The sequence below is a fragment of the Lissotriton vulgaris genome, unplaced genomic scaffold (assembly GCF_964263255.1).
Source record: "Lissotriton vulgaris unplaced genomic scaffold, aLisVul1.2 SCAFFOLD_310, whole genome shotgun sequence".
In the NCBI taxonomy this organism is placed as follows: Eukaryota; Metazoa; Chordata; class Amphibia; order Caudata; family Salamandridae; genus Lissotriton; species Lissotriton vulgaris.
In genome coordinates this window covers 1,460,041-1,482,727 of record NW_028254046.1, presented here as the reverse complement: position 1 = coordinate 1,482,727, position 22,687 = coordinate 1,460,041, and the positions used below count along the sequence as shown (strand labels likewise).

The 22,687-nt window shown below is 44.6% G+C and overlaps 1 protein-coding gene across 1 annotated transcript in view; it reads left to right on the top strand.

Annotated features, from left to right (window-relative positions):
• The window catches only part of ANO10 (anoctamin 10), a 757,832-nt gene that overhangs the window by 232,018 nt on the left and 503,127 nt on the right, over positions 1 to 22,687 (top strand). Inside the window, exon 11 of the mRNA XM_086951544.1 lies at positions 13,593 to 13,721. Coding sequence (XP_086807670.1) covers positions 13,593 to 13,721 — 129 coding nt within the window. The remainder of the gene's footprint in view (positions 1 to 13,592; positions 13,722 to 22,687) is intronic.

Here is a 22,687-nt window from a genome sequence, read left to right as displayed (position 1 = left end):
CAAATCCTTACAGGTGAAAAGCACTCACTTGAGTGTTTTCATTGGTAATTTATCGAATTCTTAAATACCGATTCGGTAAATTACCGAATCTGAAATGTAGCCACCTACATCCCAAATGCCTAATACCGGTCGGTAACGACCAAAATTCGGTAATTTCAGCCATTACCGACCGGTATTTGGGTTTCTACATCTGGCCCCAAATGATTCTTAAAGCCAGCTTAATCCTTTTAAAGTTAATGCAAATCTGTATTTGTGTAAATATGCAGGCTATTGTAGACTTATGTTCAATCTACAAATACCACCCTGGGCGATATTATTAGCAAACTAAAAAATTGAAAGCAGGCCTAGTTATAAAACTAGGGCAAATGGTGTTTGTGCAAATGAGTTGGGCAAGGCAAAATTGACACTCAGTCATTTTACTCTTGAGGGTTACATCTTTACTGATAATATGATTGTTAAAGCTGGCTTAATAATTTTAAATTCAGTGCAAGTCTGCATTTGTGCATGTACGCAGGCTAGTATAGATTTATGCTCAATCCGCCTATACAACTCTAAAATAAATTGTTTAAAACCAGGCTTAGTAGTTGTAAAACTAGAGCAAATCGTGTTTGTGCAAATGAGCTTGACAAGGCAAAATTAAAATCAGTCTGTGAGGATCAACCCTGGAAAGGAAATTCTTTTTGGTGGGAGCTATCCCTTCACCCGTTGCAGTTCTGCGTTCGTAAGGGATTGGGCTAGGGTTTAACGATTAGGGCTATTGTCAAAGACCTCACTAGTGTAAATGTTCTTTGTTCAAAACAGACTGAGCAAGATGAATTTGCAAGGTTCAACCATGGGCAAAGATTCCTTTTGATGGGGTTTCACCTGTTAACATGTTACGTTGGTAATGGATGGTCAAATTGGGCCATCAAATGACTCAGGACCTTCTGACATTTACATTACAATTCGTGAACAAAATACAATTGAGGAGAGATTGAGACTACAGAAAGATATCTGCATGCACCACCCTATTACAGCAAAGTGACTATGAGATGTAAAATGCAGAGAAAAATATTGCAGCAATGCAGCCCTATACCAGCAACATAATTGGCTCAGTACAATTCTCCCAATTTGTAGTGCAGTTATTTTTTAACATTTCAGACCTTCTTCCGTCGGTCTACTGTCTAACCAAGGTGTTTGGTCAGTCCCATATTCAGGGGGAGCACTGGGAACAAATGGAATACCATTGAATACAGAGTACACAGAGACTGTGGTCTGGTCAGCAATGCTCTGACCAAAACTGAGGATATAAATGCAAGTACAAACCGGTTGTGGGCAGTTGCGAAAGGCAGTTTCCTTCAACATCATGCACCACCTTCTCCAACATATCCACTGCGGAGCACATCTAATCCTCAAAACTGTCAGTCCTTCCTGCCCTCTTATAGACTTTTATGTCCTTGCATTTTTAAGCCTTTACCTCTTTCCCCTGCTAGTGGTTGAAAACATATATTCTGAAAACATCTTCTGAAAAAACTTAGATTCCAAAGACTAGACTATCAAAATCTGCACGTTTCATTAGTGTCTTACTACAAAAATTGTAATCTGCCCCTAATCCCGCTATCATGCACCTGCCATCATGGCTGGAAACAAGATTTAAGAATAGGCCAAACCTTTTATATAGGTGTTGGGATGGGCATTTCTCCTGGATGGTTAACTTGTGTGTACCCTTGTCCTGAATGCCTGACTGCATAAGAAATGTGTATTCTGACTTTTTGTTCAGCATGGTCCGCTCTCTAATCTTGCATGTTCTCAGAGGCCTAGGCATGTCTCTGATAATGCGAGGTTCATAACCTGTAAGGGTGCACAACGTGTACCCTCATAGGAGGCATCGGGCTTCTGGCAATGCCCAGTATCAGTTGCATGAAACGATGGTGGAAGTATACTGAGTTCTTGTGAATCATTAGTGTAACCAGATGTTCTTTTCTATATTAAGAAGTGTGTGGTCCACTCACGACTCTCGTGTAAAGTCCTGCTGTTATCTGAGCCGGGATCCTTGCGCTGACATTCCATGTGCACAAATATGCTATGAGGGTGTGGCACATATATGGTAGTAGGAATTTGTGTGATGATAGTATGATTAGTTGGGCAAATTGGGTCCATTTTGAATGGCCCTTGGAGTTTTTAGCATGGCATATGATGTAAAGTCACGACAGCTTTCCAAGACAGTGGATGTGTATTGACTGCATTTCTGTGATTGGCCTGGAGTGTTGTGACTCAGACACCGATGTTGTAAGGAAACAGGCTTTTTGTAGGATCACCTCCACTTTTGCCCCCATTTTGACTACTAGACAGTGGTGTAATGGCTCTTAAATGCCCTGAGCCCTGCTAATCAGGACTCTGAAGCTTAGAATGGTATATGTTTGATTGACTTACATCCAATTGGCATAGTTCACCTTACTTGTAAGTCCCTAGTATATGCTACTAGGTGTACCTAGAGCCTGTAAGTTTGAAGTGCATCTGGTGAACTGCAGCTTTAGTTGTGTCACCAACCACGAGAACAACAAGGTACAATATGTCAAACCATGTGTTATAAAAGGTGGGACATGTACTTTTACATGTCCTAACATTAAAAACCTTAGCTTGTCGTTTTTACTGTGGAAAGGCTAGTAGTCCCATTGGCGAGTGCAGAGGTACATGCTGACATCTCAGCCCTGCGTAATTTGGACTACGACAGTTGGTACTGTAAGGTATCAAAAGAATCAGGGCATTCACCCCATTTAATGATTAAATCAAATTTAATGTCCCTGGTTATGTTATGTTATGTTAAATGACACTTATTGAGCGCACTAACACCCGAGGGTTTCTTGGCGCTTACTGGAAGGACAACTGAGGTGAGAGCAAGGAGAGTTTATCCTGACAGAGTGAAAAGAAAAGTTTTGAGGGATTTCCTGAACTGAAGAAGAGAATTGCTGGATTTAATGGCCAGAGGAAAGGAGTTCCAAAGTTTGGGGGCCGACGAGGCAAATCGACGACCTCCAAACTTATTAAGTTTGAATTTAGGAGTGACGACCAAATGAAGGGAAGCTGAACGGAGGGAGCGTGCAGGTTGATACAAGGTGACCAGAGATTTTATAAACGCGGGGCAGGGACAGTGAAGGGATTTGAATACCATGCAGCCCATCTTGAAGGCAGCTCTCTCCTTCACTGGCAACCAATGAAGCTCGCGGAGCAAACGCTTCGCGGATTGCCACCTAGGGATCTTAAATATCAGGCGGGCTGCCTGGTTCTGTACAACCTGAAGACGATGTAGGAGAGCTCGTGGAAGTGCATGGTAGAGGGAGTTAGAAAAGTCAAGGCGCGATAAGACAAGGGACATGACGACCTGACACAGAGCCGCATGTGGGAGGAGGTGTCTGATCTTCTGGATCTTTCGAAGTTGGAACATGCACGAAGAGATCGTGGCCCCTACTTGAGCTTTAAGCGACAATTCGGCGTCGATCGTCACCCCCAGACTCTTGACGGCCTTGAGTGGTGTAGGAGGGGGACCCAAAACGGGGGGCCAGAACTGCGGACCCCAGTGTACAGCACTGGAACCGGGGAGAAGTAGCTCGGTCTTTCCAGGATTTAATTTTAGCTGATTCAAATTCATCCATTGTTGGATATGAGTCATAACGGCATGGAAGTTGTTGATTGCCTGGGGAGAATCAAGGGGGAAGATGAGCTGCAAATCGTCAGCATAATTGAAGACGGTAACGTCCCAATTATGAAGAGAATGAATCAGGGGACGGAGATAAAGATTAAACAATAGCGGGGAGAGAGAGGAACCTTGAGGGACACCACAGGTGATTGGGGATTTTGATGCGGTGAAGGGGCCAAGGCGTACAGCTTGTGATCTTCCTGTCAGGAATGACTCCACCCACCTAAGGGCTGCGCCCTGAATGCCAGCCTGTCCGACACGGTGGAGAAGGATGTCATGATCCACCGTGTCGAACGCGGCAGATAGATCCAAAAGGACCAGCGCCTGTGGTCTCTTGGCATCTGCATTCCCTCTTAAAGTGTCCATAACTGCCAGGATAACAGCTTCCGTGGAGTGGGCTGGCCTAAAGCCAGCCTGATTAGGCTCAAGGAAGCGAGAGCTCTCGATGAAATTGGAGAGACACCCGGTGACATGGGCTTCGAGCAGTTTGGAAAAATAAGGCAGCAGGGATATTGGGCGATAATTAGAAGGTTCAGCCGCATCAGCCCCTGGCTTCTTCAGGAGCGGCACAAGAATGGCTTCCTTGAAGGAGCCAGGGACTGTGCCAGAGGTGAGCGAAGTATTCAGGAGAGGCAGTATGCATTCCGGCAGCTCAAGACAGACATCCCGGAGCACCATTGGAGGACAATGGTCGTCCGGGGAGCCAGATTTCACGCGATTGGCTAATTTCGCTAAGGTAGGGGGGTCTAAAATAGGTAGCAAGGTGAGAGATGAGCAATTGTTCGGAGAAGTATCAAGAGGAGGTGACGGTAGTGGAACCGAGATGATAGAATCTTTGATCTTGATAATCTTCTCGGTGAAGAAAAGATTGAGGGTCTCGCAGGTCTCTTTGGTCGGGAGTTGGGCTGGGAGGGTCCTATCATCCGTGGTCAGTTCGTTCATGATCCTGAACACCTCACAGGATTTGTTGGTGGCTGAGAAAATTCTGTCGGAGATATGCTCAGATTTGGCTGAGAGGATAGCTAATTTATATTCTCTCCGAGCTGTTACATATTTCTGTCTGGATGACAGGGAATAGTCTCGCCTCCAGATGCGTTCTGATTGACGCACCTCCAGTTTTATTTTCTTGAGGTTTTCCGAGAACCACCGGTTAGCGTTCAGATGTCTAGTGCGGGGAAACTTAATTACTGGGGCAAATTGATCACTGGCCCTTTTTAACCAGCCTCGGATGTTAGTGTCAATCCTGTTGACATCGTCAACAGGGGAGGTGGTTGGACGAGTAGAGGCCAGGGTGGCTAAGAATCCCTTGGAGTCATAATTGTTCCATTTGCGTGCGGAGCCGCCGGCCATCAAGGGGGCCCTTGCACGCCCACTGAGAGTGATAGTCGTCTCGACTATATAGTGGTCTGACCATACACATGGAGACGTGGAAGGTGGTGAAAGGGATAAATTCAAAGTCCAGATCTGATCTAATATATGGCCTTTTACATGTGTGGGTGAGATAACATGCTGACTCATGTTCAGGCTGGTCAGAGGTGGGCGAGGTGCAGATTTAGAAGTTGCCCGAGGTATCTAGTCCCTGTTTACAGTTGCACACAAGTCTGTCCTCACAGACAGCTTTCTGCCCTCTTGGGGAGAAGTGTGAATGACTTCCAGGAAAGGACACAATAGAAACCTGCATGGGGGAGAGGTTTTACCTCTTCCTGGCAGTGAGCCACATGGGTGTTAGCCCAAAAGGCGAGCTTCAAAGGAGAAGCAGACTTTGAAGGGCAAACACTTGGGAGAGGGGCTGCTCTATCGTTTAGGGAGACAGGCTGGCACCAGGGCAGAGAGAGGAAGCCAGTTGTTAAACCATTTTTTCAGGTGTGTTTAGGCCCCTTGGTAGCCAGACCTCTGGAAGTGGACAGAATGGAGCCTTCTTCAATAGCTCGTTGCCACACTTCGCAGGAAGTGGTCATCCGGAGGAGTGGAACCTGGTAGCCTGTTGACTAGTGACCACGACCTCCCTGAGGGCATTTTCTGGCCATAAAAAGTGCACCCATGGCAGCCAGAACTCAGATCTCGTATGACTGGAGAAGTGGACTGAAGAAGGACCGCTCTGCTTCACCAAGGACCTGGCGAAGAGGGGATGCACTGACATGGCCTGCACCTGTAGCCCAAGGAAGGGACTCTGACGGCTGTGTCCTGCTCATGGGGAAGTAGACTCCTGAGCCCAGCCGAAGCTCGAGACTCCAAGGGTCAGTTGGTTGACCTCCTGTTCGCAGCACAGAGTCACAGCAGCTGAAGAGGCCTGTTGGGGCGAGCCATAGCGCCTCTTCTCACTGCCATGCAGCACCAGGAACCAGGCCCTGATGCGTTGAAGTTGCCCCCACATCTGCTGGGCCTGGGAGAGTTGTCGGAGTTCAGCTTGGTCGCCCATGAGGCAAGTAACTGCCAAAAGAAGGTAAACAGCTGAAAACGCTTTACTGGCCAACTGGTAGCTCAATGGTGACTGAACATTTGTCAAGCTCGAGAGGACTTCGAGAGACATTGATCCCTGTGGCCTGGATTGCCTCAGCAAAACTGTGGACCAGGGAGTAGCCCCAGGAAGACCCATTGAGGTTACTGTTTCTGTGGAACTTGTGGGTACCCCTGACTGGCTCCCTGCTGAAATTGGTCACCTAAAGAACTCTAAGTAACCACATTACAACTTGCCCACGTTTTTCTTGAAAAGTCTTGTGTTAGATTTGTTGGATTTGCCAATGCTTGTTCATGGGTAAGTAAAAAGTGCTAATGTATTATATCTTGTAAATTCTTTATCTCCGTACCCTTCAACGGATGTTTTGATTTTGGTGTAAAAAATGATATACAACCTGAACTATTTTAAAAAACTGGTGTCTGTTTTCTTGAGTGTCTCAGTTATTTCTCCTTCAATTTTATTGGTGCTTTTTATACTTGTTCCTTTATGTAAGTAAGCCTGACTACTTAGAGCCACAGCTACCAAGGGCTGAGCTAAAGGATTAACGTATTAAACCTGCTGTTCTTAAAGGGGTTTGGGAGTGTTTTACACAGTGACGTCGTGCACCCACACCAGATAATACACCCCATCCCCTCACAGGCAGGAGTAATGGAGGATGAAGATAGTGGGCTGCTTATTCGTTCTTTTGAGCACGGGTATTTGGTTGATGGTAGGCGTGTGGGTGAGCCTTCAGCATGTGTTGCTCAAATGAAGTAAGTTTCTAAGCAAAGCCTGTCCGTTTGTCTGTCCCTGATTACTGCTTCAGGAATGCAGATGATATCCAGGTGCAGAGATCTTAGATTGAGTACTTCTTCTTGGAGGCAACATCGTTGCTGCCTGTTTTGAAAGCCGCCACCTTGCGCAAAGAGGGTGTCTGAAGAACAGCCAGAAAATTGCATTTGAAAGAGAACCAACCCAAACTGGCTCTAAAACCAAACAGTGCAGTGAGCCCCCATTGCTTATATGGAAAATCTGTATAAAAGTATGACCCAAGCCACCCCACCTAGTATCAAAACCATGTTCTTTATGACCAGGGAAGTGAGTGCCCTGGAGGGTACTCAAACCACTGCTTTGTGACCAGGGCTGCTGCGTGGGTGACAGCCAGCCTTGCAGAGGTGACTGGACCTATCTGAAGCCTACCGTTTCTGCTGATTGAGAGGCTGGAAGCTTGCCTGCCTGCTTAGAGAAGGAGAAATGAGCCTGGCCCTGCAAGAAGAGAGACTGTCCATTAGAAGAAGACCAGCACATTCCGAGCATTGGGAAAGACTAAAGAAAACAAGCAATGCATGGACAAAGCCAGGAGCGACCCACATGTAAAGGGGTCTCTTGGTCTCCCAGAGCAGTTCTTGATGCGAACTACACTAAGACTTCTAAAATTTGCCAAACATGGTGCGTAATCAGCATCCTGAGGTCAGAATGAAAGAATGTTGCTGCTGATCCCTGAGTTGTGATACTTTTGGTAGCCCTGATTGGCCTGTAGGCTGCAACTACCAAAGACACGCGTGATTACGATTGAACTGCTTCACATACCATTGGTATGCATCCAGCCAAGGGAGCCCCTACTTCCAAAGAAGTGTGCCGCTGTCGTATGAGTCACAATGCTGCTGATATCTTTGAGCCATCAAGTTTCAAGTGAGGCCACCACTGAATCCATTACAGTCGAGAGCTGCCACTGCGGGAGCGGGATCACGGCACATATCTGTCCTGCACCACCTACACTGCAGAAACAAGAATGCAGGTAAGCACTGGGCCCAAAGATTATCAGCGGAAGCCGACCCAAATCTGAAATACAAACTTGAGGGTTTTACCGCGTGAGATTAAAGAGGTGAAAGCAAACTGAACTGTTGTGAGTTTTTATGCCTCTGGTGTTCTGAGTGAACTGCACTAATGCCTAATCATATGGCCTGGTACTTACCGAAGTCCCCTTCTCTACTGGATGCACCAAATCTATGGGATGGATGGCACCTCCCTTCCCCTAGCTTAGTCATTAAAACCACACCAAGTTTGGGTTGGGGGGGTATGAGCCCCTGGCCGTATTTATTAAAATAAAAAAACATCAATTATTAACATTATGTACACAAATTACGCAGAAAGTACAGAAACATTGATAGACAAATGCTTTCACGTGGCTAACCTTAACAAAGTCTAATACACAAGACACTCCTACTGTAAATCTAACAAAGCATATATTTACTTTCTGTGTGTCCCATCTAGAGCCTACGGCAAGGTCAATGACTGGCAGCTCCCCAGATCCCAGTACACTACAAAATACTCCACCAGAGTAAAGGTTGCGCTGGGGGTTCAGCTTATCGGACGGAGACTTTCTCCCCGGCTCCCCCTATGCCCTGAGCCTTAAACTCCATCACGGGGCTGCAGACTTCTGCATACTGGTGCCCTGATGCGCATGTGCGTGCGGGGGTGGCCCCAGCTCCACTGGGAAGAATGACTCCCCCGACTCACACCCCGACAGCCTACTTACCTGCTGTCACCGCCCCTGGAGTTAGATGGTGCTGACCTCTAAGGACCGAAGACTATACTTACCAATCATGACCTTACCGGAGAGACACAACTAAATACGACAATATTACCTGCAACAAAATACCAAATACTGACACTTTTATCACATGCTAAATTCAACACATAATTAAATTCCTTACATTTCCGATACCTGTAATAAAAACTACTATAAAGTAAAAAACCGATACATTAGTAACATACGCCCTTAAGAAAACCTGCCTTAGGGGATGGTTGGTAGGGAAGAAAAAGGTGACAGGCCACTGCAGGCCCGTTCTCCTATCCTATGGGGAGCAAGAATAAGAGACTGTTCTGCTCCCCACAGCTCCCTTTTAAAGAGTGGAGCCCAGGGTTGGCCGGTCTAAACCAGACTGCCTGGACGCAGGCTTAACGTGTGAACCGGAAGCACAAAAGTGCTTCCGGTTCATGCTCTCTGCCTCTCCCTTATAGGTCGCCCTAGGGGTGGGAGCGCCGCGTCATTGACTGGCGCGGCGACCTCCCTCCTTCCCCCGAGGACTGGTGCGACCGCCATAATGTGCTATGCTAGACTCGGCCTTGCCCAGTGCCTTGTGTTGTGCCTCTCAGCAGAGATTCTAAATGCTGGGGAACTCTGTTAGTACCAAGAGTGTAACAACAGGTGTAGCACCTAAGATTGCAACCCAGATTGTAACCCTGTGCCTGAATCTCCTTTTTGCGCCGTGTAGTATTATATTAGGCTGTGTGGCTAAAGTACTTTGTTGTAACTCAAAGGATAACCCCTGGCTTGGGCAATACGTTATTATGTCTCATGGTTGACTGTTGAGTTCTGAGCTCTACCGCATCTTCCAACACTACTCCCTGAGAAGCCTCTGACTGCTCGCCCTCTCGATCCCTGAGAGTCAAGTGCTGAAGGGTGTACTTGGCCCAGTTTGCAGAGCCATAATAGGACATACCTCAGGACTCCAGCGACAAACAAGTTCATACGCCACAGTTGGAGCCCAGGTGGTCCTGTCTGCCCTCTGGCCCAATGGAAGGTGTCTGATAATGGAAATATTCATGGAAGATCAAGCTTTTGGTAGTCTATATTTTGAAACGTATGTATGTACAAAAGTTGATTTTTCAGTCCGTTTGACATGAAATCCTGTGGCTTATCCTTTTTCACTCATTGAACTCTTCTGTTTCTGCAGGCGTTCACCTCATTAATTAAAGTCAGCTGCTGCACTACCACATCTTTAAAAAACAAAAGCAGACCCATCTTAACCTGCTAACAATTACTCTTCTCTCCTAGCAACCCTTCTTCTGTAAGACGCTTGGTATTAAAAAGTTTCATGAACTCCCTGGTCAGACGCCATTATGAAAACATTAAGAACCATTGATTGCGATCTTAGCGGACAGGGTGCTCCTTCACAATCATAACGGATATTCTGTCCACCGTATTACAGGTTTCATAGGTCATAATGGAATTGTAATTTGGCAACGGGAAATCTGTCGCGTTTGTGACGAGTAACCCTGTCCACTGAGATCGTGATCAGGTCATAAGTTAGCCTGTCTGCCTTTGGTCCACATCCAGCATGTCATTATCTTTTGCAGAACTTGCGAAAGTGTCATTTCAACTAAACACAATTTGTTATAACATCAGGCGACACATGCATGGCAAAAACTACTCAATATCTACATCTCAAGGTTTAACAGTAGACCTGAAAGGTAAACTTGTAATCCGAGTTATCATATTTTCAGCTCAGTGGATCAGACCGTTTGCATCTCATATTTTGGAAAATTCCCAGTAGATTTTGTAGTGCAGGCTAAAAGTCAGTGGTTAACCCCTTCCGTGCGGTGGTAATTTCCCCGCTGTGCTGGGGGGCGTGAGGGTGCGCGCATCGCCCCGGTGCTCATGACGAGCTGAGCTCGTCATGAGGCACGGCGCTCGTGTGCTCATGACGAGCTGAGCTCGTCATGACCACACCTGTTGATGTGGAATACTCAGCACTGCACAGAATTATCCCCGCGTGTGAGCGTTCCACGGCTCATGGCGAGCTGAGCTCATCATGAGCACCGGAGTGCCGTGCCTCATGACGAGCTCAGCTTGTCATGATCATGGATGAGGTTAATGTCCAATATAAACCCTTTGAGCTGACAAGTGAGTTGCAGCGGCTTTCCAAATCACAAGAGATCCTGCCAGAGCATAGACCTGCATGCCAAGAGATGATCCAGTAATGAGAGGAGCTGAGTCCAGCCTTTCATCTGTTTTCACTCCCTCCCAGCTGAAATCTGAGAAACATAGCGTATCTGCTATGAACATATATGCAGTGCAGAGGACGCTAAACAATCATATAGGCAAGTCAGCTATTCCATGCTCTCGTAATGCAGCGCCTAGAAATAGCATTAGGGTGGTAGGCTGCTAGGAACATTCTAAACTGTTCATTTTATTCTCGCTGCTAGCAACAAGTGCTGTTTTGTTTATATTCTGTGTGGTTATAATTCATGTACTAAGCAACAGAATAAATCTGTTGAAATAAACATTTTTTAATATTTTGGGCCATATGTACAAAAATTAGGAATAGTGATTTCCAAATTGCGATTCTTACCCAAACACAATCGCAGAAGAATATATTTTAAAATAGGGATTCCTTGTGGGGTAGCAGATTGACCTACAGCATAAATATTAATGAGGTAGGTGGCTCTCTAGTAACCATAGAGATGGTGGCCTGCTGGGGTCAGCAGACCACCATGTCTGTGATCGCTTTTAATAAAATTCAGTCCATTTTCCTTAATAGAAATAGGAATTTGTTTCAATAGAAAAATGTAACTCTTAAGTTTCATGTTTTTCATGCTTTTAAGTGCAGGCAACTGCCTGTGGGACCACTGCCTGCTCCTAAGATATGTATTGGTTTAATTCTGAAAGGGGAACGGGTCCCATGGGTACCGCTTCCCATTTGTGACTGGTTACAGACTTTAAGAAGCTAGTAAAAAAATGTATGTTTTGCAACTGTAATTCGGTCACCAAACATCAATACATATCACTACGAATTGGTATTTGGAAGGGACACCCTAAACACATCCATTCCAAATACTGAATCACAACCCCAAATTGTCATTCGGTAACGAGTTACTGAATGGCGATTTGGCTTTTGTACATTTAAATAGCCTTTTTTTTGTAGTCTCAAACGGCCCAATTCTACAAATCGGGGTAGTTTCGAAAGTACGACTCACTATGATTAAATGCCATCAGGAGGGATGCTGGCGTGCTGGGGAGAGTAGACCACTATGTCTATGATCTCTTTTTAAACAGCGTTTTTTTAAAGTTTATGAACTGGCAGTGGGCTGTGGGATAACTGCCTACTCCCCAAAAACACTTTATTTTATTTTCAAAGAGGGAAAGGGATCCCATTCAGATCCCTCCCCATTGTGAATGTTTTGCCAACCCAACTCTGTAGTCTGCAACTATTCAACCTTAGACTGGATTTCACTAGCAAATTGATACATAATGTAACAAATTGCTGTTTGGAAGGGACGCCCAAGCCATGGACCTTTATAATAGCGATTTGTTATGCCTTTCTCTAAACCCATTGTCTGATTCTGTAACCTGTTACCAAATCTCAGAATAATTTATTACATTAAAAAAAGTCATTTTGCAGTCACAACCCCTGTTATTTTGGGAATCGCAAACTTTTCGACCACAACCTGGCTTCGTACATGTGGCCATTGGTCATGGGAACAGCATTCTACATAAGACTACAGACAGGACTCAAATCCGTCTCCCTCAACCAAGATTTTTTAACATTTTTGGCCTGCTACCCAATGTCAGAATACATTTCTTTTGGTGTCCTTTAAAAAGACTACATTACAACTTAGATCATTGCCACAGTAGTCCCATTTCTCATGACCTGTGACGTTACAAGTGGGTGCTTGTGGTGGCTGACCCACACATCGCCAGTTGTGTTTTTTTCCTCTCCCTCCCTTCTTCCCATCTGGATTCTTCCTCCTCTGTGTGATCAAGGTCTGCTAGGACAGAAGGGCTGTGTTTCACTGGCTTGCAGATCAGAGAGGCAACAATTATTCATACTTTCCACTTATGAGCCGACTGTACCAATTCACTGTTAAAATAAAATAAAATATCCGATAAGTCTGCAGTGTCTGTCATATATGCATGAGGATCCATTGATCTCATGGGGGTGTGGTCTTGAATATATAAACAAAGATGAGTGCTGAAAATGGATTGCTAGGTATTTACAAATCCTTAACCCCTTGCGTGCGGGGCGTATTCCCCGCCTGTGCTGACTCCGCCTTGCGCGGGCGGAGTCATGACGGAACAGTTCCGTCATCAGCACAGCTCAACCGACGCTGATGACGGAACCGTTCTGTCATCAGCATGGAAGGGGTTAATGTTTATATCCAGGTGGAGTAACATTGGTAGTGCCTACAGTTGTAATGACCCTTTAGACGATCATGCTCTATATCATGGGTACGCGTAAACATTTGCCCAGGGGCCACAAAGTATGGTCTGTGGTGTGACCGAGGACCGCACTGTGGCAGTAGGGATTCCTGGGTGGGTCAGGGATTGTGTAAGGAGGTCTAAAAAAATAAAATGTTAAAAAAAATGGGCAAGCATTTATTTGCAGATTAACTAAAGTTAAGTAGTGCAGGACACCACAGTAGTTACTTCATTTAATGTGCAAATAAATGCTTGAAAGTTTAATTACCATTATTTCTGTATATTAGTAGTCAGCAAGTACACAGCAGCTCATGCTACTGTTTACCAGGGGGGTCTCATGTAAAGGTCAAGAGAGCCGCATGCCGACCCCGGGCCGTACTTTGAGTATCACTGCTCTAGATCATAAATATTTTCCCCCTTGTGTTGACCTGTACCCCAAACACACATGCATGAGCAGCCGCTGACCATGTATCGTGCATCCTCTTATGTTGCAGATGGCTTTTGAAACCATGGGAGTGATATCAGTGGTGACCAACTGTGCCCTGATAGGGATGTCTCCGCAAGTCAACGCGATCTTCCCCGACAACAAAACCGAGCTCATATTGATTGTGGCTGCAGTGGAGGTAAGGACAAACCAATGCACACAGAGTGTTAACATTATGCAGATGATATTAAAATTATTCAGATGTTGAGATGTAACTGTTGATGAAGAATTATTTTTTCAAGCATGGTATTAATAGAAATATGGAAGTTCGTATTATTGCGACTCCATTTTGTATAAAAGTGATTTCTGTAAATATGGTTTGTGGATTTTTATCCCATTCACCTATAATGATATTTTGTGGCATCTCCCCTACAGTAACTGCCCTTGACTGGATCAATAAATAATTTATTCACACGCATGGTATTAATAGAAATATAGAAGTTCGTATTATTGCGACTCCATTTTGTATTAAAGTGATTTCTGTAAATATTGTTTGTGGATGATTTTTATCGCATTCACCTATAATGATTTTTTGTGGCATCTCCCCTACAGTAACTGCCCTTGACTGGATCAATAAATAATGTATTCACTGGGTTTTCAGCAGCAGCCTATAATTAAGGCTAACATAATGTTTGCACAGGAATATTACCAAACCATTTTTTCAAGTACTTCATAGTAATACAAATGTCAAACAATGCTATGATGTGTTCTCAATGCTATGCACTTACCGCTTATGTATCGTGAAGGTTCTCTAGAATGGTAGTCCAGAAATCACAAAAGGGTGGTGTGGACATTTATGATTAGAAAATGGCATATGACGAAGTCTGGTGTGTCAATGTCTGAAAACCCTCGCTTATTAAAAGAATTTCCCCTTCACGGGTAGATTATATCATCATTAAATTTTGCACACAAAAAGCAAAGCGGTAATACTCTGCTTTCTACAAGCTTTGGACAATGAGTTTTCAACTTTGAGGAAAAGAGCAAGGTCTCGGGATAAATTCTAAATGGCGGTGAATATCAAAAATATATTTATTTATTTGGAGTTTGTAATGAAACATATCGCCTTTTGTCACTGCTAAAAACAGAGATAAGAATTGTCCACTGAACGTGAGACACATACCCATGTTCAGTATTCAAAGTATGCTGCCCTTGTCGGTGGGCCTTAGCAGAACAACCGCCTAGACAGTCATGTTTTCCACAGTTTCCTGCAGTGGAGGTGGTTGGATTAGGTGCACAAAGTGAGGCTCATGGCATTCCAGTGTCCAGGGCTAGAGATGTCCTGTCATCTGCTTAACAGTGTGTGTTGTCTGGAAGATATTTGGTGAATAAGACACTTAGGTTTATGGTTGGAATGTTATAAGGTGTAAAGTTGAGTTTCTTCTCATGAATATTCATGATGGGTCAAAGTTAATGCCCTGTTTAAAACTTGATGTCAATGTGCATTCTTCAAAATAACTATACTTTTCTAAGTTCTCATGCATATTTACAATGTGTTTTGGTTTTCCATTCTGTATTGCTGTGCTACCCTTTTGTTGGTTTGGATGTTGGATTTTGGGTTACTCTGGCTTCCTGGAAGGTGAAGCTAAACTAGACATTATTGCTACTTATTTCACAGTTATAATCAGTTTATCAGCACTCCCACAATACGAAAATAATCAGATTTCTATTAAGTAAACTGTCCTTTTTTGAGGAATCCCTATCTTATCTTTGGTAATCTTGTACAAGCAGCAAAGCCTTCGTCCCAGAAAAATTGAACGTGGCACCTGAATATCAACACCAAAACAATATTAGAATTAAGAAATAAGCATCTTAAAATTCCCTACTGAGTTTTGTTTTTTCATATAATATGGATACATGTGTCTACTCCATTGCATTCCTGCAAGCACCTATCAACTGTTTGCAATGCTTATTGTGAACAGAACGTGCCTGGTAGATTTAAACGTATGCAATATCTTGAGTTGAATAAGTGTAAAACTGGCGCTGATCAATGTTTTCCTATTGAATATTAAGGCCTCCAGCCATTCGTCATCTTCTAAAGGGCTAAATCTCAGACCCAGACACTTTCAACTTTGCCTTGCATTTACCTGTGTTATAACATAGGATATGGACACCACCTAATGACAAATATCTATCTTAAGCAATATAGTTTGCACAAGTGATATCTCATTCACTCCATATAGAATTTTTTTTTGCCCTTTGCCCCCACAATGTGTCTATTCTGGAACCTACTTCATTTTGAGAAGCAAAAGCCTGCCCATTGACATTAGTGAGCTGGGCAGCCTGGGAAGTACTTCCTGACATTTAGACGCGATATTCCCCTTGATGCTTCACAGACTCCTCTAAGGAGTCTTTGAAGCATCTCCAGGACACTTCTAGGGAATACCCCCTTTCAGGCCCTATCATCCACTTTATGGAATGTAGACCTCAGTATTTTTGATGGTGTATTTTATATTATGTGTAGTTTCAGAAGAACATTCCTTTTGAAAAGTTCAGCATGGCACAGCCGAGACAAAGTAAGCGATTTGCAGCGCGAGCCACCAGTCTCTACATTCTGTAACAATGGGTCTCTGTGTGACATAACTCTGGATTGGTCTGGCTCTACCAAATCCGGGATTACTGAAATTAATCTATTGGCAAGCAACATTGGTAATATCTTTGTCTCACCATTAATTAAGGAGACCGGATGGAAAGACCCCCCCTCCCCCTACCTCTCCTTCAGTTTCCCCTCTTTGGGGATCAGACCACCATCGCTAAGCTAAGCTGAGATTGGCAAATCGGGTTCCCTCTTCTCGCGACTACAGATTCATATTTATCATTGGTTTGGCCATCACCTCAGCCTTGTTTTTGGAAGTCTAATGGCAGTCTAATGGAACCAGACACCTTCCTAGGCTGCAGTTGTGATGCTACAGTCCTCAAGTTCTCAATTAGAAGAGCCTCCTCCAGTTCCTGTCTCTGTATTGCAGTCAGGTTGCATGTAGTGATTCATCTCTGAATCACGCCATTACAATTCGGAGGCGTACACTCATCCTTCAATGTTTTCCAGGCATTGGTGAGGATATAAAGAATGTCCTGCAGGCCCTTCTCTCATTTTCTCTGCCAGCACACAAGCCCCCTGGCTTTATCTCCAGCCCGTAAGGTACTAAAGCTTCCTGCCTCGGAGATCTATGCAGCGGTCATATACTGAGTTTGCAAACTTCGCTATTAAGTAATGCCCTGCACACGCCTCTTAATCTACAGTTCCTTTTGCAGCGGTTATAAAGGTTTAACCCAGCTCTGCTTGGTGAATCCCCTCCGCAAATTAACTTAAGGATCTCACACTATTTCCACCTGTGTCTCACCCTATTCCTTGACCACAACGTGCCTTAGTGCAAAACCAATCCCCCAGCAGGCCAGCTACAAATGCAGGTGGGCTAAAGGAAGGTCAGGAAGAAGACCCCATTAGCAGGGAGGTGGGGCTTGCTTCCCAGGCAGTGTTAGCTGATCCCAGATGTAACCAAGAGGAAATGTAATTTAGGGGGCTTGGTGAGCGTAGGACACCCCTCTAATGCTCACCGTCAAGTTGGTAGTTGGGTTTCAGGACGTGATGTCAGATGTGTCGCCAGCATGCCAGGGACAACAAAGGGAGTGATTCCACACATTGAGAGTGCTCTCAAGATGTAACCCCGATATGAATGCAGGCGACAGAACCGGGAACTTGTTGCAGCTCTTTGCAGGTGGAGGAAGTTCCTGCTGGACGGAGCAGAAGTAGGTTATGGTTTTAGCATTTGCCCTCTCCCAACAAGTTGAGCCTGACTTGTTATAAAGTTGTTTTACCCTGACAATATGGTTCTGTCAAGCCACACTGCAAAGGGGCTTCGGCATTTGATATCCAAATTTGGGCTATTGAAGGAACTAAAATATTATACTACTGGACTATACTCACCAATTGCCCATTTACCGTATTCGTAAGTAATAAGTCAGTCGGCAATGGAGAAGGTTCAATCGTTTATTCTGCAGATACAGGCCCTGACAGGGGAGCCTCAGTCTACACAACCCTCGGAGGTGCGCAGAGGAGACTGATTATACACAAGCACAGCAAAGCATATATAAGATTCACACTTAGTACGATATCACCTTACTAGGAAAGATACAACTTGTCAGTGAGCCAGCAGGAAGACCCATATAAGGCACAATTGATTGCTAGTAGCTAGCCCTAAGCTATTCCGGGGGTAGGTCAGTAAGGTGTCTCCCTTTCTATCTGTAGCTCGGGGAGGACAGGAACGGGCTCTGCTAGAATGTGCGTATCCCACAAGAAGGGCAGGTGTGACCTTGGGTTTCCCTAAGCTACAAACTAACAAGTAAGGCAGACAGCTAGGTCTGCCAGAGTGGTTTCATGCAGAAAGCCTCATCACGTGGTTTCAGGGAAACCACGTTAGGAGACAAAGAAACGAAACAAGATGGCTTCGGTCATACCAATAGGTTTAGGCAGCACTACAGTGAATCACTCCTGACAGTAATAATGCTATGCGAATAATGTAATGCTAACATGCAGTTATAAGGTTATATTATATATATTAGGCCAATAATATGTATTCATCGTATTCATATCCCATCAGACGGCCCTTTTGGCCTATTATAGCCAATATAACTAATTCTACTCTACAAACACACCCTCATCGATCTGCATTAGATCTGAGACCTCCTTTTGAATCATCTGTTTGTCGACCTTGGCCTGCCGAGAGATAGTCAAGGCAGACGTTATTTTAGCAGCACAGAAAGAGCAACAGGCAGGGCCACAATGGAGACATAGGCAGCAAGTAAATATGACTTGACTTGACTTGACTCCAAAGGCTCCAGCAAGAATCATGAATATCTTCCAACCCCAGGTAGATAAAAGACCCCAGAATCATCCACTGAGAGTCCAAGTACCATTGTCGACATGTGCTTCACTAGCTAACCGGTGTAGTTTCTGAATAGCAAGGTGAATGGTAGGGGCCGAATCAGGAATGAAAACACAACAAGAGCTGCCAATCATGCGACAGCATAACAAGCCTCGTAGCCTGAAGCTCAACAGTAATATTGGTCAAGATCCCAGTGGTGGTCTGAACCACGTTTTTCACTATCCTTGACAGGCGCCTTATGCTACGGCTATTGAAAATCGGTCCCCAAAAAGGAGTGAGACCTTTGCAAATATCTTCAAATTGTTTCAAGGAGGTGTCTGTCTGATCAGTACTATCAGTATCAAAACTCCTAATACTCCGATTAGATTCTATTTCTCATCTAACTAGTTGATGGGTCTTATGGTAATCAGATGGGGCAATATAAACTGGGGGGGTAGAGAAATGAAAGGTAACACCGCCCTGCCCATCCCCGGCCAAGCCAAGTATATGCGTTTTCACCGCACACGAAATATACGTTTGGGGGAGTAATCACAGGAGGAGTACTGAATGTATGCAGGTTATATGTGTAATTACATCTACTGCTTCCTACCCTAACATGACCTCGTCCCTGTATGCAAAATGGCGAAGTACTATTTATAATGGGATTGGCAAAGCCTTGTCATTAGTGACATTCCGTTCCTTAAAATGCTGAAAATACATAGTGGAGTTGAAATGTTCAAAATCCTGCATTTCCTCTTGTAACGAAGTAGCATTTTCATATTCAGTGTACGCATTCATACAAGCACTTGGGTCCAAGTATCCCTCTCCTCCATTTCCTTCAGAATCAAATCCTTGATGTCGCTCTATATATTCCAGGATGGCCTCATAATCTTTTTCAGTATATATCTTCGGATCAGCTATATAGTGAGAATACATTAATGACAGTATTTGAAACCAGGCTTCACAGCTAGCTAAGTGGGATAAGGGCAAGGAGATGAACAGGTCATGTTGATGCATTACTGACGGAAGTAACCCACAGACCCAACAATTTGTCTTGTTGATGGTGCTGTGGGTCTGATGTAACATCTCAATAAAAACATTTTTTGCATAAGTTTCTCGGTGTCTAGCCTTATGTGGGGGTAAGGAATAAAAGAGATGTTCTTGTGGGGCAGGGGTAGTTCCTAACAGTTTCTGTACAGGATGCTGAAATTCTAGATACACAAATACACACATTAAAATTACTGTAATCAGAACAATAAAAGCAACGAATGCCACCTTCACTCTGGTGGTCCATCCGGAAAACGAATGCGTATTATCAATATACTGCAGAGGGGCAATTGGTCGTTCATCCTCCATGATAAATCGGGCAAACGGAAACATGCTCTCTATAAGTCCAATTTCTAACTCGGACCCTCTCTAAAAGTCCAAAAACTAATCTTTGTATCCACAAAGCGAGCACACCACCAGAGGGTTCTTTTTTTCCCGGAGGGTCTTCTCCCTGTGTCCGTTAGAGCCTCACAGATAGACTCCTATCGTTCATCAAAAAGAACAAGCTTTATATTCCAGTAGTACGACCGTACTCAGTCTTTCTTTCTGAACAGAGCTATTTAACACAGTGTTCCAAGCTCTCAACGGGTTCAGTCCAGTGTCTCGCTTAGTACCCCAGTAATTCTATCCAACGTTTCTCAACTCAAGTCTCTGTCTAGCTTCTACCATTGGAAGCTGGGGTACCGCGCTGTTTTCGGGGCCGCAGGTCGTATTTACAACGGCCAGGTTGCTCTTGGTCAGAAAATAATTCAGCTGGACGGGCATCTGAGGCGTTCAAAACTTGTGGAGCCTCGAGAATGACAGCCTCTGTCGGTTGAGCTGTCTCGTTTTCACCTGTAGGCAACACCTCACTCGGTTTCCCTACTTCTTGGGCATCTGAAAAAGGCACAAAGCTTTGAATCTGCTCTCCTTCTTGGCTCGGAATTCCTTCTCGGTTTTGTAGATCAAACGGTAAAGGAAACGGCAGACGTTTTAGATGGCTGACGTGGATCCAGTGCTTTCGTCCATGCACTTTCACTGCCGTTCTCATAGCCAGGAGGATCTGATAGGGCTCAGACCACCTGGGCTCCAAACTCGATTTCCGTTGGTAGTTCTTCACCAGTACCACTGGCCAGGTTCCAATCGATGTCCAGGACCCTGCAGTAGTGGCTGCAATGTGTCCGATACCTGTTGATGAATAGCACGCAAATCTTTAGTCAAGGCGTACAAGTAATCTGTCATCAGAGGATAATCAATATCCCTAAAGGATCGGGGTCTGGGGACTCCCCACACATTGGCGGGCCTGCCAAAAATCACCTCGTAAGGTGACAATCCAGTTCTGGTGTGAGGGGTGGTTCTTAGAGACAACAATGCCAATGGGAGTGCGTCAGGCCAATTCAATCCAGTACTCTCACAGATTTTAGCCATTTTTAATTTCAGAGTACCATTATATTTTTCAACTAGTCCAGCCGACTGGGGGTGTCTGGCGGCATGGAACTTCTGTTTTATTTGCAATCCTTTACAAATGCTCTGTACTAGCTGAGCATTAAAATGAGGCCCGTTGTCGGACCATATGACATGGGGCAAACAATATCTGGGCAGATATTCCTTCACCAGGGCTTTGGCAGTTGCAACTGCAGTGGCTTCTTTAGTAGGGTAGGCTTCAACCCATTTGCTAAAAGCACATACCACCACCAAAACATATTTTAAATTATTTACCCTTTCCATCTGAATGTAATCAATTTGTATTACTTCAAAAGGCAAGGACGGTGGGGCAAAATTCCCGTTCAAAACAGATTCTCTCCCTCCAGGATTGTGGCGTAGACACACCGGACAATATTTTACTATGTGTTCTGCAGTTTTGGAAATGTTTGGGTTGTTCCATACTGGGTCTAATATGGCACAAATACCTTTCGCGCCAATGTGGGCTGGTCCATGGGCCATTGTCACTACAGCATAATACATTGGGCAGTAACCATCGCTGTTTTTCAGTTAGATCTATCCAACAATCATTCTTATCTAGTTTTCCTACTTCCTGTTCCCATCTCTGTACTTCATCTATTGTTGCCTCCTTCTGTAGTTCTTTCACACTTTCAATAGTATTATCAAACAGGGATGTTTCTGCTACCCATCGGGCCGATGTGCTAGGGAACATGGGGTTCATTTTGGTCTGGGCTGTTTCTTTTGCTAGTGCGTCAGCAAAAGCGTTTCCCTTTCCGGTGGAATCAACAACTTTTTTATGGGCACTGCACTTTATAATAGCCACTTTCTCTGGTAATGTCAAAGCAAATAACAATCGGTCAATTAAGGGGCCATGTTGATTTTCTGGCCATGTGTGGTAAAGAAACCCCTCTCCTTCCACAGCCTCCCAAAACTATGGGCAACGCCAAAGGCGTACTGGCTGTCCGTAAAAATGTTCGCCCTTCAGGCCTGGGCTGAGTGATGGGAGATCCTTGCCGTCTCCACCACCGTCTTTAATGTCGTGATAGCATTAGCAGCTGAGTGATGGGAGATCCTTGCGGTCTCCACCACCGTCTTTAATGTCGTGATAGCATAAGCAGCTGTCGGAGTGCCATCTGGTAACTGAAAGCAAGAGCCATCCACATACAACTCCCCTTGAGGTTCAGATAAAGGGATGTCAGTAAGATCTACACGTCCCTTTGTTTCTTCTTCTGTTCTAAATATACAATCATGGACCTCATCCTTTTCGTCATTTGAAGGGAGAGGTAGTAATGGGGCTGGATTCAGAGTGGCACATCTTTTAATCGTAATATGAGGTGCAAACAAGGTCAGCTTGTACCCTGTTAATCTAGCACTTGTAAGGTGCTGGGTCTTAGTTCTGTTTAAAAGAATATCCACTGCATGCGGTACCATGACTGTGAGGTCTGTATTCAAAACTATTCCCTCTGATTGCCAGATAACCACTGCTACTGCAGCCGTGGCCCTCAGGCAACTCGGAAGGGCTCGTGCAAAATTATCCAAGACTGATGAAAAGAATGCACAGGGTCTCTGTTTCCCACCAAAACCCTGTGTTAACACTGAAAGCGAACAACCGTCCACCTCGTGCACATAAAGTGAAAAAGGCTTTCGATAATCTGGAGTACCCAAGACAGGTGCAGAACAAAGAGCAGACTTTAAAGAATCAAATGCTTATTGACATTCATCCGTCCAGGGTAAGGGTTCATGCACATCTTTAGTTGTCAAATGCAACAAGGGTTTA